Raw genomic sequence first — 27,500 nt, forward strand, 5'->3', positions numbered from 1 at the left:
AGGCGCGAGGATGGATGTGGCTTCTGATGATTCTGGGTCTGAAATGAAATGATTATTTTCATTCTGTTCTGCCAGAAAGGTGAGAAAATATGAACATGCAGTTACTCAAACCTCAAATGTATTCAAATATAAAACGCAAATCTGAAAGAATGATGGCGTTAAATGAGACTTCTGTAAACCCCCCGAGAGCAAACCAGGTCTTGTGATTGTGGAGGGATGTTTGTGATGTAATTACAGCGCGGGAAGCCTCTTTCTTTCCATCTCTTTATCTGTGGTGTAATAGATTTGCTCTTTCTCTTTGTGCCAGTGTTTAATGGTGTCCTGCGGTATCGCGCTTATGATCACATTTGTTTGAGTTGTGTGGAGAGGGACGGGATGATTACATTTCATGGACATTATTTCCAGTAAGTCTACAGGAGTCATATGATAAAGTAACATATTTACATTTAATAATTCAACAGACTTTTTTTTTAATCCAATATGACTTACAAATGAGGAAAAACAAGCAATTTATCACACAAGAGCGTCAGTAATGGTATTCTCAGCTATTTAAAATGTGAGTGGTGTGTGCCTGATGCTAACGGCATTGCAATGTGGTTGCATGTCAGCGTTCAGTGCTTTATGTTAGTTTTTACATTCATTCATGCAGAAACCTTGAACAGCCAATATCATCTATCAACAGAACCTTTTCTGACCGCACATTTAGTGTCTGGACTAGTAACCACAACAAGTTGTTTAAATTGAAAGCACTTTAAAACTAAAGACTGTCGACTTTTATCTGCATCGCAGAGTGATTCATGAGGCCGTTCAGCGAGATCTGAACACTAAGAAACAAACCCAAGGACCCAATGTGATTCTGATAAACTTCAGCCTTGAATCTTAAAGGGGTGTTTGATTATGATTTGACTTTTCTAACTTTAGTTAGTGTGTAATGTTGCTGTTTGAGCATAAACAACATCTGCAAAGTTACGACGCTCAAAGTTCAAAGCAAAGGGAGATATTTTCTTTTAAAGAAATAGCTTTTTAAGGACTACAACAAACGGCTGGTAGAGACTACACCACATTCCTCCCGGGTTAGTGACATCACCAACCATAGAATTTACATAAACCCCGCCCCCGGGACGCGATTTATAGATTATCAATCAAGACAGAATATACTAATAAATGACTAGAAGATAACTACACATAAGCTACATAAACTCATCAACTAACCATTCAGAAACGTCCTGTTGCTTCTACATGTTGTCACTTCTTCTTGAGTCTCTCCATCATTGTTTGACTCCGGTTTGAACACAAAAGGCTAAAAGTTTTTTACATTTTCAGTGCATGTCAGTGTGAGGTAAGCTGGCACAAGCTGTTGAAGCTCCGCCCCCTGTGCCGGGAGCAGCAGCTCATTTGCATTTAAAGGGACACACACAAAAACGGTGCATTTTTGCTCACCCAATTGAGGCAATTTTAACATGCTATATAAAAATATCTGTGAGGTATTTTGAGCTACAACTTCACACACACACACACTCTGGGGACATCAGAGACTTATTTTACATCTTGTGAAAAGGGCATTTTACCAGCCCTTTAAGAAAACGTGAGCAGGGTCATCTGAAGTGTCATAAAGCTTCAGAGGTTTAGCGAACCACAGGAAATTAATTCCAACGCTCAGTCGTTTGAACTTGACCTTCACACTGAGGAGGAGAATAAACCTGCTCTACCTGCGCCGCCATCATGTCTGGCTGTTTGCTTTATAGGTACTTAAGCCCGAGAAACGGCCATTAATATTCTTGAGTGGGAATAGGTCATCTCTGCATATGTGGACTTCAGAAAGGTCAAGATGGAAAAGGTGATTCATTCTCGTGGTGGGCAGTTTCCTCCCAATAACTTCTTAATGTGTGTATAGAAACGGCTGAATCTGCAGATTTGTAGATTGGTGTTTGACATGCAATGCATTTTGGAAGTTCACGTCCCGCGGTGGGATATACTGTAAACCATCTAGAACTATTTTAAACAGCGTCTTGCTAAGTCTTTCATTATTATGCATGTAGTTTCTATGAGCTCATATTAATTGAGTTTTTTTTTTTTTTTACTAATTACATTAAATATTTGTACTGTTTAAATGAATGGCACACCACTGGAAGTGAAGACAAAAGATGGATGGATGGGCAGAAGAATAAATTAATTGACGAATGGATGGATGGGCAGAAGAATAAATGAATGGATGGATGGATGGATGGACAGATGATTGGATGGATGGGCAGAAGAATAAATGGATGGATGGATGGATGGATGGATGGATGGACAGATAGATGATTGGATGGATGGGCAGAAGAATAAATGAATGGATGGATGAATGGATGGATGGATGGATGGATGGATGGGCAGAAGAATAAATGAATGGATGGATGGATGGATGGACAGATGATTGGATGGATGGGCAGAAGAATAAATGAATGGATGGATGGATGGACAGATAGATGAATGGATGGATGGGCAGAAGAATAAATGAATGGATGGATGGATGGATGGATGGACAGATAGATGATTGGATGGATGGGCAGAAGAATAAATGAATGGATGGATGAATGGATGGATGGATGGATGGATGGATGGATGGACAGATAGATGAATGGATGGATGGACAGAAGAATAAATGAATGGATGGATGAATGGATGGATTGACAAATAGACGATTGGATGGATGGGCAGAAGAATAAATGAATGGATGGACAGATAGATGATTGGATGGATGGGCAAAAGAATAAATTAATGGATGGATGGATGGATAGACAGATAGATGGATAGATGAATGGGTGGATAGACAGATGGATGGATAGATGAATGGATGGATGGGCAGAAGAATAAATGAATGGATGGATGGATGGATGGACAGATAGATGAATGGATGGATGGGCAAAAGAATAAATGAATGGATGGATGGATGGATGGATATACAGATAGACAGACGGATAGATGAATGGGTGGATAGACAGATGGATGGACAGATAAATGGATGGATGGGCAGAAGAATAAATGAATGGATGGATGGATGGACAGATAGATGAATGGATGGATGGGCAAAAGAATAAATGAATGGATGGATGGATGGATGGATGGATGGATATACAGATAGACAGACGGATAGATGAATGGATGGATAGACAGATAGATGAATGGATGGATGGGCAGAATAATAAATTAATGGATGGATGGATAGACAGATAGACGGATGGATGGATGGATATACAGATAGATGGATGGATAGACAGATAAATTAATAGATGGACGGACGAATAGATAGATTCATACATAGATAGATACATCTTCTCTCTCACTTTGTTTTCTCTCTCTCTTTCCTCCTCCTCCTCTTCCAGAGCTCAGTGAGATCAGTGTGGACTTCATTAACGTCAGGCTTTGGCTTCTGTCCGATCTAGAGGAATATGTCGCTGTAATTGGTTCATGTTAACAAACTCAGAGTTTATAAAGGAGTTTACACTTCCCAGTGGTCAATAGCTCTCCATCCGCAGCCTGTAACAAGACCAAGCGTTAGCCACTTAGCAAAGGTCAACGATGGAAGAGCTAGTCAACCGATCGATCCATTAAACTGCGGCCGCCCTCTATGTGTGAGAGGCTGAGGAAGGCCTTCTTTCCCCACGAGAAACAAACATCACATGAAGGACCAGTGGTGTGATCCATCTTCCAGTTCCTCTGAGGAAACACACTATGAAGAGAACAGTGCGGTTCTTATGATAGGGAAATTCTACGGTGGCCCAGTAGTGCACCACACAACCAAATTTAAAAAGCAAACATAAGTTCACAACACAACAGAAAATGTACAACACAACGTAAATAAGCCACAACACAACTAAATAAAGTCGCAACACAATGGAAAATGTACAGCACAACGTAAATAAGCCACTACACAACGTAAATAAGCCACAACACAACTAAATAAAGTCGCAACACAATGGAAAATGTACAGCACAACGTAAATAAGCCACAACACAATGGAAATAAGCCACAACACAACGAAATAAAGTCGCAACACAACGGAAAATGTACAACACAACGAAATTAAGCCACAACACAACGGAAAATGTACAACACAACGTAAATAAGCAACAACACAAAGTAAATAAGCCACAACACAATGAAAATAAGCCACAACACAACGGAAAATGTACAACACAACGTAAATAAGCAACAACACAATGAAAATAAGCCACAACACAACGAAATTAAGCCACAACACAACTAAATGTACAACACAATGAAAATAAGCCACAACACAAAGTAAATAAGCCACAACACAATGTAAATAAGCCACAACACAACTAAATGTACAACACAACGTAAATAAGCAACAACACAAAGTAAATAAGCCACAACACAATGAAAATAAGCCACAACACAACGGAAAATGTACAACACAACGTAAATAAGCAACAACACAATGAAAATAAGCCACAACACAACAAAATTAAGCCACAACACAACTAAATGTACAACACAATGAAAATAAGCCACAACACAAAGTAAATAAGCCACAACACAATGTAAATAAGCCACAACACAACTAAATGTACAACACAACGTAAATAAGCAACAACACAATGTAAATAAGCCACAACACAACGAAATTAAGCCACAACACAACTAAATGTACAACACAATGAAAATAAGCCACAACACAAAGTAAATAAGCCACAACACAATGTAAATAAGCCACAACACAACTAAATGTACAACACAACGTAAATAAGCAACAACACAATGTAAATAAGCCACAACACAACTAAATGTACAACACAACGTAAATAAGCAACAACACAAAACGACAACGACATAAAATATTACTTCAAAATCACCTACATGAATTATAGCTGGGTATTTATACTCGAGAATGCTTGAGACTGTACATGCATTAGTATACACTATTTTAATAATGTATTGGAAACTGTTGAAATTAACATTAACTAAGATTATTTAATGCTTTAGAATAGTTCATATTAACTAATGTTATCCTTTTCTTAAGGGGTGCAATGGTCACTTTGATCACAACCTATTAGAAATCAATATTTAGGCAACAAACTAGTCACATTTTGTGAAGCAGTGTTTTCACACTCCTGACTCGCCTGTCGTCTTCAGGTCGCTGGCATTACTGGATGGGTCACGGAATGGGAATTGAAGAAGGGAGAAGGTGTGTGTGAGAAAGCGAGAGAGAGAGAGAGAGAGTGTGAAACAGACAGAAAGTGCTAATTTTAGCATGCAGTGATAAACCTTGCTTCACTGTGGGACAGGCTGATATCAAAGGGAACACATGCTGACTCGGTTGCCATGGTGAGCATAATTCAGCTTGCATGTCTCCTAATTGGAAAGCTATATAAGGGGGAAAATTACGTATAAAAAGGCCACATATTTGTAATGACTGTCAAGAATCACACGTGGAACTATCCCAAGGCCGTGTTCATGACTCGAGGGAGGTTTCGGATAGACCACACTAGATCAATGGTCAGGCAGATGTGGATAATTACAGAAAGCACAAGCGCTCGTGTTTGCAGTGAATGTCAGAGGAATCTCTCTCTGCATGCGTGGGATCTCTCTCTTCCCAGACGTTCGGCTGCATGTAGAATCAGACAATGAAAACAGTTCTGTCATGACAAGTGTTTGGCATGGTAATGGATATGACAATGACAATATGATATTCTTGGTCTCAGCAGAATAGATCTTGCTAGCTGCTGCTGTTATTATTGTTGCTGCTGGTATTGATGTTGCTGCAGAGCAAGTACAGGACTTGCTTCTGCCAACACACACACACACATGACACACTGCTGTGAGCAAGTAAGACAGGCTGCTGCTTCACAATATAGTGAATTACCCGTAGCAGATCTATACAGGTGGAGCTGGGGAAGGGGGAGGGTTTCTGAAAGCGCGCTGCACTGCTAAAGCAAATGCTGAAGTATTGAAGTTTGAGCTGCGATCTCATTGGCTACTGATACAGCAGGAACCAATCAGCTGTGGCCATTAGAGAACGATGTGATTGCAAGCAGATTGAGTTAAGGACTGATCAGCCTGCGTCATCTAGAGTTTCATGACAGAACTTTGTATTTTGCTAACAAAATAATGAGTTCAATTACTTGAAGTAGAGGAAGTAAAAGATAAGAAATCTCATAAATGTGTGCAACAATCCTTCCTTTGTGGTGAAGCTAAACCCAGAATACACTGAAAATCCATTTAGTTGGTCTTGAGCCAATGATTCCAATGAGATAAGACACTCGAGCTTGCGATGAACTGATTCGGAGTTATGAGCCACGACATACTTTTGATCGCTGTAGCGCCACCATCAGGCCGATTGGGACAACCTTTGGTGAAATTGTAGACAGGGTGGGTACTAGCATCCCTCAAAGTTTCAAGTCTCTACGACTTACGGTTTGGTCTTCCCGGTCACTTTTAGGGGAGAATGTTGATCCCTGGAAATTCTTGATCTCCTAAAAGATCATGTAAAAAACAGTGTAAACGGTAATTGAGGACTTTTCTGACTAGTGGTTATTAAAATCTGAGTTTCAGTGATGTTTGAGTATATTGTGTAAAAGTACTATAATTTCTAATGAATTGCACGTATAGGTGCATGACACTTTTTGTCAATCATGCGTTTATAATACTGGCCTGTTAGTCTGGTCAATATTTCTGAAAGTATAAAACCAAGAGGAAAATACTGAATCAACATATTGGGTGTTCCACCAGTACGTTGTGACAGGGATGTGCGGATGAAAAAATAAAATGTTCATCTATCAGATCAGTGTGACGAATTAAAATTATGAGAAAAAGATGAATAATTGATTTGTTCATTACCAGGCAAAGACATCCGCAAAAGTTAATAAAGATTCCCCGTCTCTTAAAATGGCCCTGAGAAGCAGACTATTCCCGGTGATTTATCAGAGCACATCGGCTCACTGTGAAAACCCCAGGACGGGCTCCTTCTCTCGCTCCGGCATGAGTTACAGGAAGACTCAGGGTTCATTTGCAAGTTACGCTTGATTGACAGCAGCTGTAAATGCTGTACAGTGGTAAAAAAAAAGCATTGCATTTTATACATTTACAATGGAAACATACTGGCCAAGCAGCACTGCAAAAAATAATATATAAAAGCAATATTTCAGCTTATGTCTGCACATTTGCTTCTAAACATCGGGGTCCATGTGTGACAGACGTCCACTGTAAGTGAATAACCCAAAGCAGCAAAGGGACTCGTTTTCAGGTTTATAACCATCTGATGTCTTACATCATATGAGAGAGAGAGAGAGAGAGAGAGAGAGAGAGAGAGCATTCTTGCTTCTGTGCATTTATGGGTGTATTTATATATATATATACTGTATTTGACACAAATGTTTACTATTACTGCATAAATATAACACTTTTGCCCACAACAGTGTTTCAGCAGTCAGAATCTTAGTCTTTAAACCAATGATTTATGAATATATGATTTCAATTTTGAAATATGATATATAATAATTTACATATTATTTTGTATGTAATAATTAAATTTACATCACACTTAAATGTTTTAATAATCAAAAAAATAATCAAATGATCAATAAAAAAGCGCTAAAAGTGAAATATCATAATTTAATGCATATATATATATATAGAGAGAGAGAGAGTGAGTTCAGATCCAAAAGCCTCTAAGTGCCACGTGAAAACTTCTTCTAGAATGATAATTTTTATCAAGCTTATTTAAGTTCAGTTATTTGACTTAAATGGCAATGAAAATGACCTATTAATTGTCATTTAAGTCAAATTATTGAACTTAAATATACAAGCTTGATAAAAATTATCATTCTAGAAGAAATTTTCACATGGCACTTAGAGGCTTTTGGATCTGAACTCTTCATATATATATTACATTTACATTTAATCATTTAGCAGGAGCTTTTATCCAAAGCGACTTACAAATGAGGGGAGCAATAAAGCAATCAGAGCAACAAGAGGGCCACAAAAGTCTCAGATAGTCTCAGCACAGAACACATAGAGAGGGTTTTTTTTAAATCAGAAAAACAAAACAAATAGAATAGAAAAGGTAAGGTAAGTGCTGGTGGTCAGGTGCTGATGAAAAAGATGTGTTTTTTTTTTAAATGGCTGCTCGAATTGAGATACTGTATGGCAGGTTATTCCACCAGCTGGGAACAGTCCAGGAAAAGGTCCGTGAGAGTATATATTAATAATTGAAAGGCTTCAAGTGTATATTTCTGGATATTTACTCTCAGCCACTCTAAATAAAGCCTCCATCACCTCTAATTAGCAGCTGTTCATAAAGCATAATCTCCTCTGTTGCAGGAAAGCTCAGAGTCACACTGATGTTCATGAGTTTATGAGACCGTAGACTGAGATGAAGGATGGCTGAGGGTGACGTTAATGTGTCCACAGGATCCAGGAGATGAAAAACAGCAAACTACAAACTCTATTAACATGTTTCATGGTTAAATACACAGTCCGTGTGCTGTTCATGTTTGGGCTGAACTGGACGAGTGATTTAAATAGCCAAAGTAGTAGAAGCACTTGACATCACATTCTCTGTGTTCATTTGAGTTACTAGTTTGTATGATTATTATTATTTTTTTATTTTTTTTGCTTTCATTTTATTTTTTGTTGAAGTTTTAGTCATTTTGTTGTGTTTTGTCATTTTTATTAGGTTTTACTTTTTAATAACAATGTCTGGTTAGCTTTTGTTCATTTTTATTTCAGTTTGAGTTTTAGTTATTTTAGTAGGCTACATCAAGTTAAACTAAATGAAAATGAGCATTGTTTCCGTGTCACCTATAGCTGAAATAAAATAAACTTTCAGTATTTTTTTAATTTCAGGTTTTAGTTTTTGTTAACTATAATAACCCTGAATCAAATATAATTTCCAGATAATTGATATGACTAATAACATGTATATGCAGGAACCTCTGGACAAACACATCTGTTTTTGGGGCAATTCTGGGCGAATAGACTTTGCATTACTAACGCTAGAGTCACTAAAGCATTCAACATGCAGCATTTTACATGAAGATTTCAAGATTTCAGGGTATTTTCTACAATAGCAGCCTAAAAAAAATGACTAAATTATTTGAATATTGATTAACATTAAACAATAGCTCGACATCAGCTGAAAAAGAATGTGAGGTGGAGCAAGTTGGTGAGATTTTTAGGAAAATATACTTTAAAAAACTTCAGTTGCTGCCAATTTCAACTTAAATTATATTAAACGGACTTAATGAATTGTAAACGAATGCACTCTTGGTAGAAATCCTTGATCATTTTTAATATTTACTTAAATATTAATATTCACATTATTAAAATTGTGACATTCTGATCTACAGTGAGGTCAGTGCAGAAGCAGGCGTTCGTCTCTCTGTCCAGTAGATGGCGCTATAGATTATATATAAACATTATTGCGCACTTTAATACAGTATTGTTAAAGAAACATTTCACCAAAAAGACAATTCAATCATAATTTACTTATGTTGCTCCAAACCTGTATGACTTTCATATTTGGATGAACTTTTAATGTAAGCACAGATCAATGTGACCATATGTGAAATATGAGTGTGAAGAATCCCCCCAAAAAAGAAAACAGATGACAGACTGTCATATTTGGTTTAAATTCTTTAAAGGTGCATTCAATACAGTGTTTTCAGTTCCTCTACATTTTCAGGCATATGTACAGGATTTATATACAGTCCTCATAGAAAATAAAACTAATAAAAAATAATAAGCTTTTGTACATAAGCAAAAGAATCTATATATACACATATCTGTTAAATGACAAGGCATATAGTACACTCTCCCGTCATACATTATACGCTGCAATAACATCCATCTGGTTTTCCCACAGGAAAACATGATCATCCCGAATGTTGAAACACACTCCGTGTGACAGTGAGGCCAACACAAAAACACACAGAAAGAGAAAGACTACGTCGTTTTCAGAATTACGATGACCTTTTGCTAAAGTGAAATGTGAATTGTAAACTAAAGTTGATTCTATAGAGTGAATCTCAAGGTCACAAAACATTTCACCCCAAAATCAAAAGAAAGAAATAGAGAATTATATTTTGCATTCTAAAAAAATAAGCTAATTTGCACACTCAAATTCTCATTATTTTAATGGGAAAATAATTATATTAGATATAGATATATATCACACACACTCACACTCACAGTATATATTAAATTATATATAATATATAATAATAATAAAAGATTATTGTTCTACTACAATACTGAGAATTTGGGAGAATTTGCTTTATTTTCTGTATGCAAATCAAATATTGTATGTTATTTTTCATTCAATTTTAGGGTGAAATGTGAGCTGGACATTTTCATGAAATTCATCCTATAAAAGAGTGAGATGCAAAACACACATGCACGCGCGCACACACACACACGATCATGCATATACATGTCTCTCTCTCACACACACATCCCATCTCACACTTTTACACAAGCTGTAAATATATTTTTATCTGTACTTATATCTTTTCATATTTAAGGATAAAGCGCTCAAAAAATAAATAACCACAGTTTAGGTTTGTCTATTGCAAGATAGTGATTCATATTTCTTTTAAAACTCTGTATGTGCAAGTTCGGTGCAACGTTGAATCTTCTTGCCCTAAAAAAAACGAACAAACGTTACATTCAATACTGGAAACTTCAATCCCTGACGGAGTCAGAAACGCTCTCCGAGAGTCCTTTACAATCCCGACATTCCCCAAGTCTTTGCTTCGAGGTCTGGAGTCGTCGAACGCGTCCCAAAATATCCAAACACAACCAAGAGCGCACTTCAAGTATTCAAATGAAAAGTGTTTTAGTGTCCCAGTGATTCGCCAACGGTAATGCCAACACTGACCGAGGCTGGTGCACGTATTGCAACGCTGTTTGATTTGTCAGAAACTTGATGGTTTTTCGTCTTCAAGTTTGGTTTTATTATCAATAAACATTCCAGAAAAAAAAATCTATATATAGCCTATATAGCTTATGATAAGATTTTAATACTCTTAAAGCCAGTACAAATGTGCCTCAACAAAACGTCCTTTCCACTGGCCTGGTAAACCATCGAGACAGGAAGTAGAATTGTGTCCAGTAAAGACTTCATCACATCCAGCTGACAGTGTGCAGCTCAAATCACAACCCAGATCTTCATCACACACACACACACACACACACACACACACACACACAGAGAAAGGTCCAGAAAAACTCAATCAATCACAGTCTGGCACAATCTTCCTCAGTGTCGGGAAACTGGAGTGCAGCTGGAGCTCGAGAAAGAGCCAAGATGGCGGAGATGAGTTATTCGGATAGACCAGAGCGACCGAACGCATCTCTCCACCGAACACAGCCACCAGGAGCTAATGTAAACAGACCGCTAGTGCGAGTGTGTACAAACCAGAAGATAAAGTTCTGCCAAAAAGTGCCGTCAACCTCAGAAATCACAAATGCAATTACACAGCTGAAGAAAAATCACCATAAAGACATCGCAACGTGGAAGTCTGTCAGTGTAAGAACTAGCGTCATGCTTTTCTTGGTTTGGTATATGCGTGAAAACGGATGCAGCATTGAGATTATTACTCGTTCTCAGCATTGCTTATGTCGTCTGAGGAAACATGGAAAACTAAACTTCTCGCCCTCATTGAGCTCAGCAGCTTCGCACGAAATATATCAAAGCACTTCAGTACGTCGATGAACAGAGGCACTGATGCTCTACGTCTCCTTCTTTTGCGGGAATCTCATGAAAACAGTCAGACATTTCATTTTTCACCTCGAAATCAAAAGAAAGACATTTTGCATTGAGAAAATAAAGCATTTCTTATTCGGGCATTATTTTCATGACATTAAACATTTCTCCACAACTGTACGGAGTCCCACACATGGCATGCGGGAAAACATGTAGCCTATATCGTGGCCATGAATTAATGATTACTTCCAATGACTTATTAATACGTTCCCTTGTTTTAAGTAAATCATACGCACAATATAATAATTCGTTCCCTCGCTTTTCTAAATCGTGGCCACGTTGTAATAATTAGTTCCCTTGTTTTAGATCAATCAAAACGAGGAAACGAATTAGTAAAACGAGCTGACATTAGTCAGTGGCCACGATTTACTAAATCATAATAATTATATCATGCGCACCATATAAAATAAAGAAACGAATAATTATATTGTTCGATTTACTAAAACAAGAGAATGAAACGTTAATTTGTGGCCGCGGCATATTTGTTTCCTGAATGTCCGGTCTGTGTCTCCATAGTAGGCTAATGCAAATATACACATAAAAAAAAGTCTAACTAATAATATATTTTATATAATTTGTAAAGTAAAATTAAATATGCCAATTATACTGTTGCTATTTATTTCTATTTCTATATGTATTCTATTTTAAAAGAAAACTTCCTAGATGTTTATGATTACTGGATAAAGATTTTTTTTTTATTCATAAACAACTGCAACTTGAACTGATATTTAGCTTTTTTTTTTTTTTTAAAGCAACAAGCAAAAAAAAAAGTTTTTTTCTATAATGTCAATTTTGGATTGTCATGAAAATAGTCATGAAGTCACAATGGAATCTAGAAATTCCCTTCATTTTCTGCGAATGCAAACAGAATTTCTGGTATTTTTCTTGAGAAATGAATAAATGGCATATATTCGTGAGATTCACCCTTTCACCTGCATAACACGACTAAAATAAAGCCATTATAGTGAAACAACTGTTATTATTGCACTGAGCAACTTTTGGTAATCATAACGCCCTCCACCAGGACATCAGTTACAAAAATAGGAAAAGAACTGGATAAAGTTATCGAGCGATTACCTAATATTAAAGACTCTTTACAGTAGATTAGTTTAGGATGAGCTTTGAATGAAAGTGTGCAAGGGAAGTGCATGTGGTTAAGAGCGAGAGACACCAGTGCAGTGCTCTCTCTCTCTCTCTCCTGAAGAGTTCAGCCCAGAGTCGCCCCCTGGTGGCCCTGAGATGCAGCCCTGAGACCCGCAACACCAGGACAAAAACAGTCAAACCAACAAAAACAAGGAGAAAAGCGCGTCTTCCGTCGTCCGTGGGGAATGTTAGCCGTGCTAGATCACATTCACAGTGTGGATTCACACTCCACTTTGCAGGTTGTGGTTGCGGCGCCTTTGCGAGTGAGCTTGAGGAAGCTGGGCTTCTCCGTGACACCGTTAGTCTTACTGGACGAGGTCAAGGCCTTCTTCTGCTCGGCCTTCGAGTCCCCGTCTCGACTGGACCCCGGGTAGATGACGAGGAAGCAGGACGCCAGGAACCCCAGGAAGGAGCCGCCGGACGCCACCATGGGAATGACCCGCACGCTTCCCACCGCGTCCACCACTGCTCCCAGTGCCGACGCCACCAGGATCTGAGAGATGTACACCTGACACGACAGGATGGCACAGTCGATGCCAAAGCCTCGCTTCGAGTTCCCGGGACTGTGCTGGACGTACTGCAGAAACACATCAAAAACACATCGGTCGCATCTAAACGTCCCGTGACTCCGCTGTTCAAGAACTAAAGCAACATGACATTTATTCATTAGATTCATAATGCACCGGGCAACTTTTGATTATCATAATGCTCTCCATTAGGACATTTTTTGAGCGAATAACTTATGACAGCGGTTTATTTAGATAAATAATGAGAAGAATATAACATTATTGGCACCTTTACATTCTCCACTGAAACTTGCATTGCATGAGCTGCTCTAAGAAGGCTGTTTATTTAGAGAAAATCTAATAACTAATAATAAATGACCTGTAAAGTAGAATTACATGCAACCTTGTGACCAGTGAATAGCCATGATATTTACATTTGTTTATGATTACAGGACACAGACTTTTACAATTGCAATTTAAATGTCTAGCTGATTTAATATTTATTTAAATGCATTTTAAAATATTGAATAAAAAATGAAATAAAATTCTGCAGCATTAATTTTCTTTATTAAATTAATAATAAAATAAAATAAAAGCACTCCCTATTCCGTTTGCTTGTGTGCTGCTGGACACAGACCTTTTACATTTATAAAGATTGCAATTTTTATTTCTAGCAGATTTTATATAAAAATAAAATAAATAAATAAATAAATAAAAATAATTTTTTTTTTATTTATTATTTAATTCAATAAATTATAATTAATCAGAATTTGCAGGACTACCTATTAAGCTTGATGAATTTATAGGGATTGCAATTTAAATTTCTAGAAGATTATATAATTTTTATAAAAATATTTTTAAAATATATATTATTTTTTATAAAACAAAAATACATTACAATGAATCAGAATTTACAGCACTACCTATTCAGTTTGCTCAATATAAAGGGATTGCACTTCCAAATTTCTAGATTAAATATTAAGATATTATAAAAAAATATATATTTAAATGTTTTTGGGGAAAAATAAATAATAAAATGAATCAGAATTTGCAGTACTACTACTATTCAGTTTCCTGGTGCGCTATATACTATGACAAAAAAAGCAATGTAACGTTTTTTCCATGCTATACCAGTACTAATTATTGGTAAAGCTTTTTTTTTTTTTATGGCTAAATTGCTGTCATGCTCCTGAACAACAACAAGTTATGTTCTCGTTACACCCAGAAAGTAATCTGAAGACACAGATACTGCCTGGTACATGTTTAAAATGCCCCCCTCAACCCTGGTCATGACAAAGATGAGGTGAAGGGACGGGATTAGCTTTAATCCGGCGGGATTAGCGTCTCAGAGAGAGGAGTGTGAGTGCACAGGCGACTCTGACCTCTTTAATATCGTGATACTGTCCCAGAAGAGCATACGGACAGTACGAGATGCTCATGGAGATGATTCCCATACTGCTGATCATCACCATAGACACGTAGACGTTCGGGAAGATCGCCATCACGGCCGTCCCGATCGCGAATCCCAGAGTGCCCAGGATGTAGATGACCTTTATGCTGAGGTCAAAGTTATCCAGGTACTTCTGCAGTAAAGCTGCGTTCACAGGAGAAATGAAGAAGTGCAGTTGATCTGGTGAAGTTATTTATGATTAAACGCCATATCAGCAGCAGTGGCTATATTCATGGCAATCCAGTGTTTCAGTTTTAAAATAATTATGATTACAATCAATTCAACGACGCCTATCACTGTATTCATATATGAGCTCCTTCAGTATTATCAGCAGCTGTGGCGTTTCTCAGGAGCTCATTACCCTCCTCCCTCCCCAGCTCCTCCTGTCTCCAGTCAGGATTTGGCCCTTTGAATCAGAATAACTTCTCGAATCATGCTGTACTGTACATTAAAATCTTGAATTAATGATATGCACTACATTCATGTTGGTTGTGTTCTGTTTACCCTAAGGAGGGTTATTGCTGCTCTTATCCATGCTAGGCTGACCAGAACAGAACCAGGCCGCCAATCCTAACTGTACGCTAACGGTCATTCGTATTTGAGGATAGTGGTCCTGACAGAAGCGTTGTGTAGTTGCACAGGTGTGGTTTGAGGAGATGTACCTGAGCAGATGGCAGCGGTGGCAGCGTAGATCACCAGGCCCCAGCAGCCCATCTGGACCCCGCGGTGGTAGTTCAGAAGGGCCGTGGAGTTCTGCGGGGCCTATAGGGCCAAAAACAGGCATTCATATTTAGGGTGAAGCTTCCAACACACCGTTTTCTGCTTTATGCTTAAAGCAACACTTCTCTGGTGTCACATGACATGCATACAGGTGAATACATATTTCATGTTTTTTAGTATGTATGTTTTGCTTGCATTTAATTAATTTTATTTATTTTAATGTTATATTTTTTTATTTAATGATAAGCTTTTCTTTTAATTAAAGTTTGTTAAATTAATAATTTTATGATTTATTTTTCAGCTTTTCTTTTAATTAAAAATAAGATTTTTATTAAAATGAATAAATCTATAAATATTGTTTTTATATTTCATATTAAGTGTTTTTATTTGTTTTTTAAATTAATAGATTTTTTTATTTAATTATCAGCTTTTCATTTTAATACAAAAATCATATTTTTATTCAAATTAATACATCAATAAATATTCTTATTAATATTATTACAACAAATATTTTAAATATTTTTGATTGTGTTTTTTTTTTATTCATAGATTTTTTATGATTTAATTATCAGCTTTTATTTTAATTAAAATAATAAAAAATTTTATTCAAATTAATACACCAATAAATATTATTTTATTATTATTTTTATTATTATTAGAAACACAACCACATCAATAAATAATATAAAAAGTTCCCAAATCCCAAAGTTTCAGGTGAAGTATAGTCTTTTTCTCAGACAAAGTTATACGGTATTTAGCTCTCAAGTTGCATGTTCAAGTTTCTATGGTGCTTGATGACAACAACAATGAAATGATAATTTTGTGGTGAACTATTCCCAGAGAATGTCTAATAAGGGGAGAACTTCCACTCTCAGTAAACTTCGCGCTTCTGTACTGGTTGCAGTTCCACTCTGGCTCCATATGGGGGCGCTCACAGGACGAGTGCAGGATGAATGGAGGTCTATGGCGCTATACCCCTCAAAATCCACTCTTCTCAGAATATAATTTTTTGTCTAGTAATTTGAAAGTTGTATTCGAAAGGAGATGCAAAGAAATTACACATTGCTGGGTGTTAGATTTCTTAGAGTCACTTATTTGCTTTAAAAAGTCTTTTAAAGTGTCAATGACGTCATACACATCGTACGACCAGAGATACTGCTTTACGGCAGTCCTTCAGTCACTTTGGTGCTTTCGCGCTCTGCACTTTCTTTTCTCTCGAGGCATCGACAACACAGCTGACAGAGGTAAACACACGTGCTAGACAAGTTTTTGTTTTGTTGTTTTAAAAGACCACGCCGAAAATACACACACACACACACACACACACACACACACACACGATGCCATCAAGCGGTATCTCTGGTCGTAATCAGTCCTTCACTGACCAATCAGCGTTCATTAGCAGAATGCTAGTGTGTTATGGGCAACAACAACTCAACCTGTAAGAAATCGAAAGGACATAAGTACTCGTTCATTCGACTTTCGACCTATAACCCATGTTGAACTTGCAAAACCTACAATCAAATCTGAGATTTATCAACGGCAATCGGGTGAAAGAGACACATTTAGCCGTCTAGCACCATAGACTCCCATTCATTCTGCACTCATGGGCGATCGCCCCCAGTGGAACTCTGGTGGAACTACAACCAAAATTCGGTACAATAGGACTTAATAGGGAGTGGCCAGGCTCTCCGTAGACGGGCTCTCCTATTCCTCAAACGTAGCCTTTCCTACAGAAAACCCAGGATCTCACCGTAGGGTCTCCCTCATAGATGACCTGCCCCATGAAGTCGGTGTAAAACACGGCCTCCGCGATGATGGCGAACCACGTGACGAGGTGACACACACACAGTCTGAAGAGTTCTCTGGGCATCTTCAGCATGGACATCCACAGGAGCCTGACGGTGGTCTCGGTCTCGCCCTCCTCGCTCTCCGTGTCCCCGCTGGAGTTCGTGTTCCCGCTCTGATGCCTCGCTCTCTGCCCGTTCCTCTGCTTCTGACGCTTCTCCATCTCGTAGATGTCGTTCATGCTGCGGGACGGTTTGATGAGGAACGCCGCGTTGGCGCGCCGGTAGCGGTAGCGGTGCGATCCGACTCGACCGTAGTATGAGAACGTGCAGGACGACTGTCGGTAGAACGTGTGGCGTTTTCGGCGTATCGATGCGTTAGTGCTTGAGGTTTGCAAGCCGGGCGGCCCGTGTCCGTTGAGGTCCGTTGGATGTCCATTAGGAGCTTTCGATTCGTTGAGCTGATTGTTTAGCAGAGCTTCTTCTCCCTCGCTTTCAACCTGCTGCAAAAACGTGGATAAGCGGCTGAACTTTCCGCGCATGAACTCTTGACTCCCGGCGCTGCTGCTTCGGCGCGGCGGAGACCCGTGATAGGAAGAAATGCGATCTTGGAAGATTGACGGCTCGATTTCGCGTAGGAACAGCATATCGTGATCTAGGTGGTCTAGCGTGGCGTCGGTCATCGCTAAAACTGAGTCGCTTTTACAGCGAACGATCTCAACGTCTAAGAAGTCCATATCGAGCTCGCGCTCCGATCGCCGGTCCGTGTCGTAATAGCCGTAGTGCTCGTCTTCGTGGATCATGTCGAGCTGCGGCGCGATCTTAACGCTGGACTGGGTTTCCGCCTCCTCGTCCAGACGGTCTTGTTGCGGACTGAACTGCTGCTCCTCGATACTGAACAGGTGCAGAGCCACGGAGATCGTGAACAGAACCGCGGCGAACATGAACAGAATTTGCTCTTGAGACTTAAAGATTCGACCCAAGAAGGTGTGTGTCCAGTCAAGACCGCCCAGAGCGTAACCCACCGCGCCACCGAGCCCTGAAACACACAACACACACACAGTTTAGCACTGAGGGAACGATTACATGAGACGATGTACTAAAAACAGAAACGTTTTTCCTTTGCACTTTCCACGTACAGACGACAACGATTATCGAAACGATCCCCGTACACACAGATCCACGAAAACGACAAAAAGCGCTGTGTTCTGCTGCCAGGCCAGTAGATGGCGATGTCACTTTGTTAAAGAAACACACACGCCTATAGACTGAAAACGTTATACGCACGACGTCACGGTTTCCACAAGTTCATGTTTTTGTAGTTTACACGGAGACGATAATGATACAGTTTTCAAAAACGTGCACTTTAAAACCAGTTTTCAAAAGTATGATAGACTGAGTCACAGATCTAAACGAGTGTGTTCATCTGCAGTGTGATGTGTGATGACTGAAGCTGTACCTGCGGAGAAGGCGTGGATGTTGAGGGCCATGTCCTGCTCCTCGGTGTCGGCCACGTCCAGCAGATACGCTCGTATGGGACCCTCGGTCGCATCCGCACAGAAGTCCAGCACCACCACCCCCAACACCGTCATCACGATCCCTCTCGGCTGGTTATCAAGCACGTCTCCTAGAGCAAGACCTGAGAGAGAGAGATAGACAGAGAGAGAGAGAGAGAGAGAGAGAGAGAGAGAGATTTAAATTTAAGTTATGTTGTAATATTTTATTATTTTGATGTCTTTATAATTATTCTATCTATTCCAAGCTTTGCCAATATTGTATTATGTACAGTCATGCCAATAAAGCAATTTATTAATTGAATTAAATTGAGAGAGAGAGACAGATGTTTGAAACACATCCCAGACTTTAGGAGGGGAAAATTTGGAGGGAAAAAGCTATAGATTTTTTTTCCCCCAGAATCAGTGTTGCCCAAAAATAGAACTTTTTTTTTGGAAAACGGAAATAAAGCTGAAAATAAAATAAAGACTGAAAAACTTACACTTAAAAGCTGAAAAAGTTGAACGTTTGAGCACTCACATGACTAGAACTAAATTGAAAGCTATATAGAAATATTTAAACTACATTATAATAAAAAGCACATCAAATTACTAAATTAAATTCAAATGAAAACATGAAACAAAAGCATAAAAATATTAATAATATAATAATAATGCACAAATAATACAAAAATATCATTGTCATTAATGTATATAAATGCGTTTAATAATAGTTAAAAGCATCATCAAATTACCAACATATTCAAAGCTATATGATCCAACAACTTTCATTTATAAAGTCATAATATGGTGTCTATTATATTCAAACCTAGTTTTAAATACTTTAATAGACACACACACTCACACACACACAGGTTGTTTGTGTTTCAGTCATTAGATTGTGAAAACTGATCTCCCATATTGTCCATATGTTTTTCTCCTGTTCCTGCAGGAGATTTAAACCGCATGAGTTTAAACACACACACACACACACACACACACACACACACAGCGAGTCATCTCTCTTACGTAACACTGCAGCAGTGTGATACGCAGCAGTCTCACTCAGCACTGGACATACAGGACATCTAGCGCATGCACACACACACACACATTTACGATTCATCAATATCTCACAGACTTTTACGTGCGCCGCACACACAGCCCTCTGGGAATTCAAACATCCTGTAATGCATCCCGGAGCAGTTCAGACCTCAGTGTCCTGACCTTGATCCGGCACACTGTCACGCACACACACATGCATGTTGTGAGAAAACACACATGTATTGATTGTTCTGGCTTAGTTTAGAGGGTTACAGTAGAGCATGTGTGCCACTACAGCCTGAGGTCACGAGGTCAAGTTATGCATGATCTGTGTAATGATCGATCTGAATGAACTCCTAACCTAAAGTATGAAACTCGTCACTCGTCCCACACGGTTTATGAATGATTCTTCATTGCGGAGAGACGTTGCTGTGCTCAATTTTGGATTATAAAAAAGAGAATCCACAGACTCACATTGAAGGAGGAACCTGATAGATACTTGGGGTGGACTTTTGATTTGGGCTAGTAGTAAAGAATCACCTAGCAACCACCCAGAACACCCTAGCAACGGCTAGAAATGCACGAAAAACACAAGAGAACACCACAGAAACCACTTAGCAACATATTAGCATCATGGTGCACAAAAAAAAAAAAAAAAAAAAAATAATAATAATAAAAAAAAAAAAAAATAATAAAAAAAAAATAAAAAAAAATAAAAAAATACAATACTAAAAATAAATAAATAAATAAATAAAAATACTGTTCATTTCTTTCTAGTATTATTTCATATATTGTTGAAATAGTGAAAACATCTACAGTATATAGAGTGCGGAAACGAACTAGCTCTCTGTTCTATCAGCGGTAGGGTGAGTATCACGCTTTCCTCCTGACAATGGAGTCGGCGCGCAGCAACACTGGAGACAGGAAGTTGTTCCAGATTGGCAATGAAAGGTAAAAAGGGCACAACAGGAAACAGTTCCCTGTGAACTGGTTCCTAGTCCTTTCCCATGTCATGAGGCCGACGGAGTCACACACAAAGCATTTACTCAGAGACCGACAGATAGTCAAGAGAATACTGTACAAAAACAAGGTATTACATGTCTTAAAAAAAACCTTGGTAGGAAAAAGTGCATGATCTCAGTGTTAAAGTGTCATGAACCCTTTCCTGTTTTATCCTGGTCGTTCACACCTCAGAGTTGGAAAAAGTCTAAAAAAAAATGGGCGTGTAAAGCTGTGGAAAAGAGGGAGAGCAGGGGTGGGAAAAGGGGAGACAACAACCAATAAAACATAGACCTGCAACACACGAATATTAAAAGGGTTGAGGGTTAAAAATCCAACATAACAAGCTGCCAAAGCGAGGGAGAAACGCGGTAGAACATTTAAAAGGTCTAATAATTATAATTTCATTACATTTACGAGCATTACGGTCTCTGAACAAATGATGCATCAGTTTAACAGAAGGATAAAGGCATAGTTTGTCCACTGTTGTTTGAATTGTCGGTCTACATCATTGTCTTCTGTGCATCCTCATATCATCACGTTCATGATACAGCTGTATCAGTTTCTTATTTGCACATATATTTCATTTGAAGACGACGTGTGCACACACGGTGCTGTTCATGTTTAGAGCACTAGAGTATATGAAATATGTCTGTAAAAATACAGCATGGGTAATACAGCGCAGTGATGCGACTGAACGAGCTCTTTCTCATGAATAAATGCAGAGATTAACTCGTGTCTGCAGCCAATCACACTCTCCGAAGGCACGCTTCCATCTCACATTTCGTGACGTTGCCTCGACTTTGCTTTTCAACACGGAAAAAAGCAAAAAAAATAATAATTTATTTCATTCTTATTTCTTTAATAATTATTGTTAACATTTATGAGTGCATTTAGTGTTTTCAGTGATGCGCAGCCTGTACATATCTGTTCACATCTCAAAGAACGATGATCCTTTAAGGCCATGTATGTACAACATGTGTTAAGAATGTAAACATCATTTTGATTTGATGCTGAAGTTTGAAATACACTTTATTGTCCCTGATATAGGGAAATTTGTAATGGGCTCCATAGCCAGCATTTCACCAAAACCTGATACACAAAATATTCATACACACCATATATAAATAAGTAGATGTCACTAATTTATGTTCAACAGAGTTCTGTACCTTCTTCCAGGTGGTAAGAGTTCATAAGAGGGGTGGAGTACATGAGATGGGTCACTTTAAATCCTTTTAGCCTCATTTAATGTGCATTGTTCATACAGAGTCTGACACTGTAAAACATAATTGTTGGTTTAACTTAAAAAAGTAAGTTTCCCAGGTTGCCTTAAAGTTTTTAGTTCATTGAAATTAAAAATTTGAGTTAATACAAAGAAGGAGATTGGTTTAATCAACAGAATCTCAAAATATTACATTATCTGAACCACATTCATTATTTGACAAAAGAAAAAAAGTTGTGGTAATAATTCATGAAAATATTATTTTACAGTATCGGATAGTCTTTCAGGTGGTAAGAGTTCATAAGAGGGGTGGAGTACATGAGATGGGTCACTTAAAATCCTTTTAGCCTCATTTAATGTGCATTGTTCATACAGAGTCTGACACTGTAAAACATAATTGTTGGTTTAACTTAAAAAAAGTAGGTTTTCCAGGTTGCCTTAAAATTTTGAGTTCATTGAAATAAATTTGAGTTGATACAAAGAAGGAGATTAGTTTAATCAACAGAATCTCAAAATATTACATTATCTGAACCACATTAATTATCTAAGTTGATTTGACAAAAGAAAAAAAGTTGTAATAAATCATGAAAATATTTTTTTTACAGTATCGGATAGTCTTTCAGGTGGTAAGAGTTCATAAGAGGGGTGGAGTACATGAGATGGGTCACTTTAAATCCTTTTAGCCTCATTTAATGTGCATTGTTCATACAGAGTCTGACACTGTAAAACATAATTGTTGGTTTAACTTAAAAAAGTAAGTTTCCCAGGTTGCCTTAAAGTTTTTAGTTCATTGAAATTAAAAATTTGAGTTAATACAAAGAAGGAGATTGGTTTAATCAACAGAATCTCAAAATATTACATTATCTGAACCACATTCATTATTTGACAAAAGAAAAAAAGTTGTGGTAATAATTCATGAAAATATTATTTTACAGTATCGGATAGTCTTTCAGGTGGTAAGAGTTCATAAGAGGGGTGGAGTACATGAGATGGGTCACTTAAAATCCTTTTAGCCTCATTTAATGTGCATTGTTCATACAGAGTCTGACACTGTAAAACATAATTGTTGGTTTAACTTAAAAAAAGTAGGTTTTCCAGGTTGCCTTAAAATTTTGAGTTCATTGAAATAAATTTGAGTTGATACAAAGAAGGAGATTAGTTTAATCAACAGAATCTCAAAATATTACATTATCTGAACCACATTAATTATCTAAGTTGATTTGACAAAAGAAAAAAAGTTGTAATAAATCATGAAAATATTTTTTTTACAGTATCGGATAGTCTTTCAGGTGGTAAGAGTTCATAAGAGGGGTGGAGTACATGAGATGGGTCACTTTAAATCCTTTTAGCCTCATTTAATGTGCATCGTTCATACGGAGTCTGACACTGTAAAACATAATTGTTGGGTTAACTTAAAAAAAGTAGGTTTTCCAGGTTGCCTTAAAATTTTGAGTTCATTGAAATTAAAAATTTGAGTTAATACAAAGAAGGAGATTAGTTTAATCAACAGAATCACAAAATCAACAGAATCTCAAAATATTACATTATCTGAACCACATTCATTATCTAAGTTGATTTGACAAAAGAAAAATAGTTGTGGTAATAAATCATGAAAATATTATTTTACAGTATCGGATAGTCTTTCAGGTGGTAAGAGTTCATAAGAGGGGTAGAGTACATGAGATGGGTCACTTAAAATCCTTTTAGCCTCATTACAGAGTCTGAATACTATAGGATAGTCTTTCAGTCCAATCATTTTCATCGAGGTTTGAACAACACATAGTATTTCTGCTCACCTATGAGCGAGCCGTTGAGGAAGAGCGCGACGCCCAGCAGGACGCCCACACACAGGGCCAGGATGAAGGGTCTCCTGCGACCCCAGCGCAGGGTACAGCGGTCGCTGGCCGAGCCGATCAGAGGAGTGAAGATCAGGCCCAGGATGGGGCTCAGGAACCACGTCAGGCTGTAGTATTGCTCTGGAAGACCTGAGAGCACATTACAGCCACACGTTATGATGTCACTTCCTGCGCGCGCAGCCCAGGGCTCACAAATATCTCGCGGTTTTCTGTTGCATATTATTATAATCATGCGTATTGCTTTCAGAAAACCGCATTAACAGTAATACGATAAAAGACCCATTATAAACCATTAAACCCACTTTACAACTGGAAAAAAAAAACCTAATATTCAATCTAACCAGATCGATGCTGATAATACTAATGCAATTGCAAACATTACCCAATATTCAACATCCTCACCAACATATCAAGCATCTCTGAATTGCATTTAAGATTTCCATCCATTTGGATAACACAGATTTAACATAACACGCTAATTAACTTAATGTGATGCATGTTTGACAGTCAAAGATAAAAACACTCAAGTTTCATTTATGTATATTGTAACTCATATTTTTTGGCACAGTGTGTCTTGATTCGAGTAGGCACTTAACATTATCCAATATTCAACATCCTCACCAACATATCAAGCATCTCCACTCAAAACTGATTTATGCACTTGGATTGCATAATATATTTCAATCCACAGATTTAACAAAACACGCTAATTAACTCAATGTGATGCATGTTTGACAGTCATAAAGATAAAAACACTCAAGTTTCATTTATGTAAGGTAGCTCATATATTATGGCACAGATTGAGAGCTTGATTTGAGTAGGTTTTGGGGTTGAACTTTTAGGTCAGGACGGCTGACGTCTGTCACAGCTGGCACTCAAAATTATGATCTTATGACCGGATTCAATAAGAAAATAAGATCAGACTGTAAAGCAGATTGTTTGTAAGAGTAACAGGCTTTAAACGCTATTCAAATAACTCACACACACAGACTCACATGATTAGAATCATAAATAAGGCTGTGGAAATCATTATGTGCTTAATAATCCTCTAAAAGCCTGGCAAACGCCCATCTCGCCAATAAAAATACCCCTTCATTGTTCCCGGATCAGCAGAAGACTGGCCTATTAGTGCTGATCTACAGACACTAATGCAAACAGCAAAAAAAAAAATATATATTAAATATTAATATTCTATTATATGCCTAGGTAGATATACATATTATTGCATGAGTTAATGTTGATTTAATTTTATTGGTAGCAACCCATCTAATTATTTAGATTAAGAACTTATATAAAATTAACTATAAAATTGTAGTTGAGAAAATATGTTATTTTCAATGGTTAGAAAAACAAATGGTCTCATAAAAAAAAAGAAAAAAAGGAAATAGAGGAAATACAGTTTCTTTTGGAACGTTAACTTACATTTAGAAAGAAATATTGGAAGTGAAGAGAAGGATTTAAAAAATATATAATAAAACAAAAGAGTCAGGTTGATACCTGTGCTCAAGGAAAAGATGAAGAAAAAGAAAAAGTTCTTAATAAATAAATAAAACAATCAATAATTCAGTCAAGAGCTCATGGAAAAGATGAGCATCATTAATGTGAGAAATGTGCATTTGCTGCTTTATAATGCTTCGTCTGAGTGCTCACCATTTGGAAAAGTACATTTAAGCTCATTGTGTTACAGAAACAGATCAGCATTTCCAGAAAGAAAAGCAAACCAATCCGTTGGCCATTAGAAGAGTATTAGTCCAGTCATTTTAAGCCAAAAATGGGGGGTCAACCTTGAGTAAATTGCAACAGAAGCAAACTCAACTGATTTTGTATCCTCAATATGTCCTGAGTAAGGGGAAAAAAAAGTCCAGAAGAAGTTTCGAAAAAGACCCAAATATAGTCTATTCATATTCATTATTTTTCTTTCGTGAATAGGGTCAAAATTTTAACCTTTAGATATCACCGTGAAAATTACTGAGTTGATTACTTACATCAAGACAAACAAAAAATATATTACAAGTTTTTTTTAATTGTTTGTTAACATGGACAAACGGTGCATAATCTAATTACGTATGTGCTAATTTGCATAAATACCACAACAGATCTAAACATTGGGTCTAGCCAGGTGAAAATGTGTTGTTGAATCTTGTTGACACATAACAGTAAAATACTTAATGTTAATGTCTGAATGGACCCCATTTAGGCTACCCATGAGCATTAATACATTTAATACAATAATTCATTCTTAAGAGATGGGGTTTGGGGCTGGATCCGTGGGACTGTTTCTGAGTTCGCTTCTGTTGCAATTTGTTCAACCTTTTTTCAGAAAATGACTGGACTATATGTGTGTACATGAAAATGAGATCTTATGTCATAATTCCACATAGTTCCCACACTTCTGTGACGAAAAATGAAAGAACGACTATAAAAGTCGGAGTTTTTCTCACGGATGCTGTCAGACATCGGCTGGAATAATGCCACTGCACCTGCTGGAGAAAAGAGGGACGTCCCAGTCCAGGATCCGCAAAAAAACAACAACAGCAACTCATGATCCTCTGGGAAAAACGTCCACTGGAGTCCTGAGAAGTTTTCCGAGTCTCTTATCAGAGTCAGGACCGGATCTGATGAGAGCTTGGGAACGCCGGGCCGGCTTCACCTCACGGTGCCACCGTCCACAGCCAGGACACTTCCTCTTCCTCGCGTCTTTCTTAAGATGTGTTTTATATATATAGATTTATATTTAGTCTTTGTGCGTAAGCTGCAGTAAAGCACACAAACACTGAGACGAGGCACAAACAAAAGATCTCAATCAGTTGCTGAGCAGCTTATTTGTTCCTTGAAAAATATGTGGAGTAAACATCCAAACAGGAAGTTTGAGAGATTTCAGTAAATAATCACAGGAGATATTTGTGTGTGTTTCCCACCAGGTCAAAAATGGTGAACAATACTGAGAGCAGAATGAGTCAAACCGGAGGAAGTGCTTTCTAAAAGAGAGAGACACACAAGTCATACTGTACCGAAAACTCAGTAAATCACAGTGAGACGCGGCTCTACAGAGAATCAAACAAAACCACTCCGTTCCTCTGTTCCCAGCCGGAGAAACCATCAGCTCAAACCAGTTTAGATGGATTTCAGAGGTCCAGGATCATCTCTGAACACGATCTAGACCAGGTCGACCAGCAGAAGCCGTGCGAAACTAGCAACTACTGTGCCTTCTCACTCATTACCCAGCGTAGACCACTGACTGAGGAAGAGGAGGAAGAGGAAGAAGAGGAGGAAGAAGAGGAAGAAGAGGAGGAAGAGGAGGAAGAGGAGGAAGAGGAGGAAGAAGAGGAGGAAGAAGAGGAGGAAGAAGAGGAAGAGGAGAAAGAGGAGAAAGAGGAGGAAGAGGAGGAAGAGGAGGAAGAGGAGAAAGAGGAGGAAGAAGAGGAAGAAGAGGAAGAGGAAGAAGAGGAAGAGGAAAAAGAAGAGGAAGAGGAGGAGGAGGAAGAAGAGGAAGAAGAGGAAGAGGAGAAA

At 37.9% G+C, this 27,500-nt stretch overlaps 1 protein-coding gene across 3 annotated transcripts in view; it reads right to left on the reverse strand.

Annotated features, from left to right (window-relative positions):
- Positions 1–9,621: 9,621 nt before the first annotated feature.
- Positions 9,622–27,500, reverse strand: part of slc45a4a (solute carrier family 45 member 4a) — a 51,349-nt gene continuing 33,470 nt past the window's right edge. For all 3 annotated transcript variants that reach the window (XM_084423867.1, XM_084423865.1, XM_084423866.1), the window contains 6 exons: positions 23,931–24,119; positions 18,836–19,015; positions 17,343–18,415; positions 15,532–15,631; positions 14,802–15,013; positions 9,622–13,490 (listed from right to left, as the gene is read on the reverse strand). In XM_084423867.1, coding sequence (XP_084279993.1) covers positions 13,122–13,490; positions 14,802–15,013; positions 15,532–15,631; positions 17,343–18,415; positions 18,836–19,015; positions 23,931–24,119 — 2,123 coding nt within the window. In that variant the 3' untranslated portion in view covers positions 9,622–13,121. The remainder of the gene's footprint in view (positions 13,491–14,801; positions 15,014–15,531; positions 15,632–17,342; positions 18,416–18,835; positions 19,016–23,930; positions 24,120–27,500) is intronic.

Source organism: Rutilus rutilus (assembly GCF_951802725.1).
Source record: "Rutilus rutilus genome assembly, chromosome: 11".
NCBI lineage: Eukaryota > Metazoa > Chordata > Actinopteri > Cypriniformes > Leuciscidae > Rutilus > Rutilus rutilus.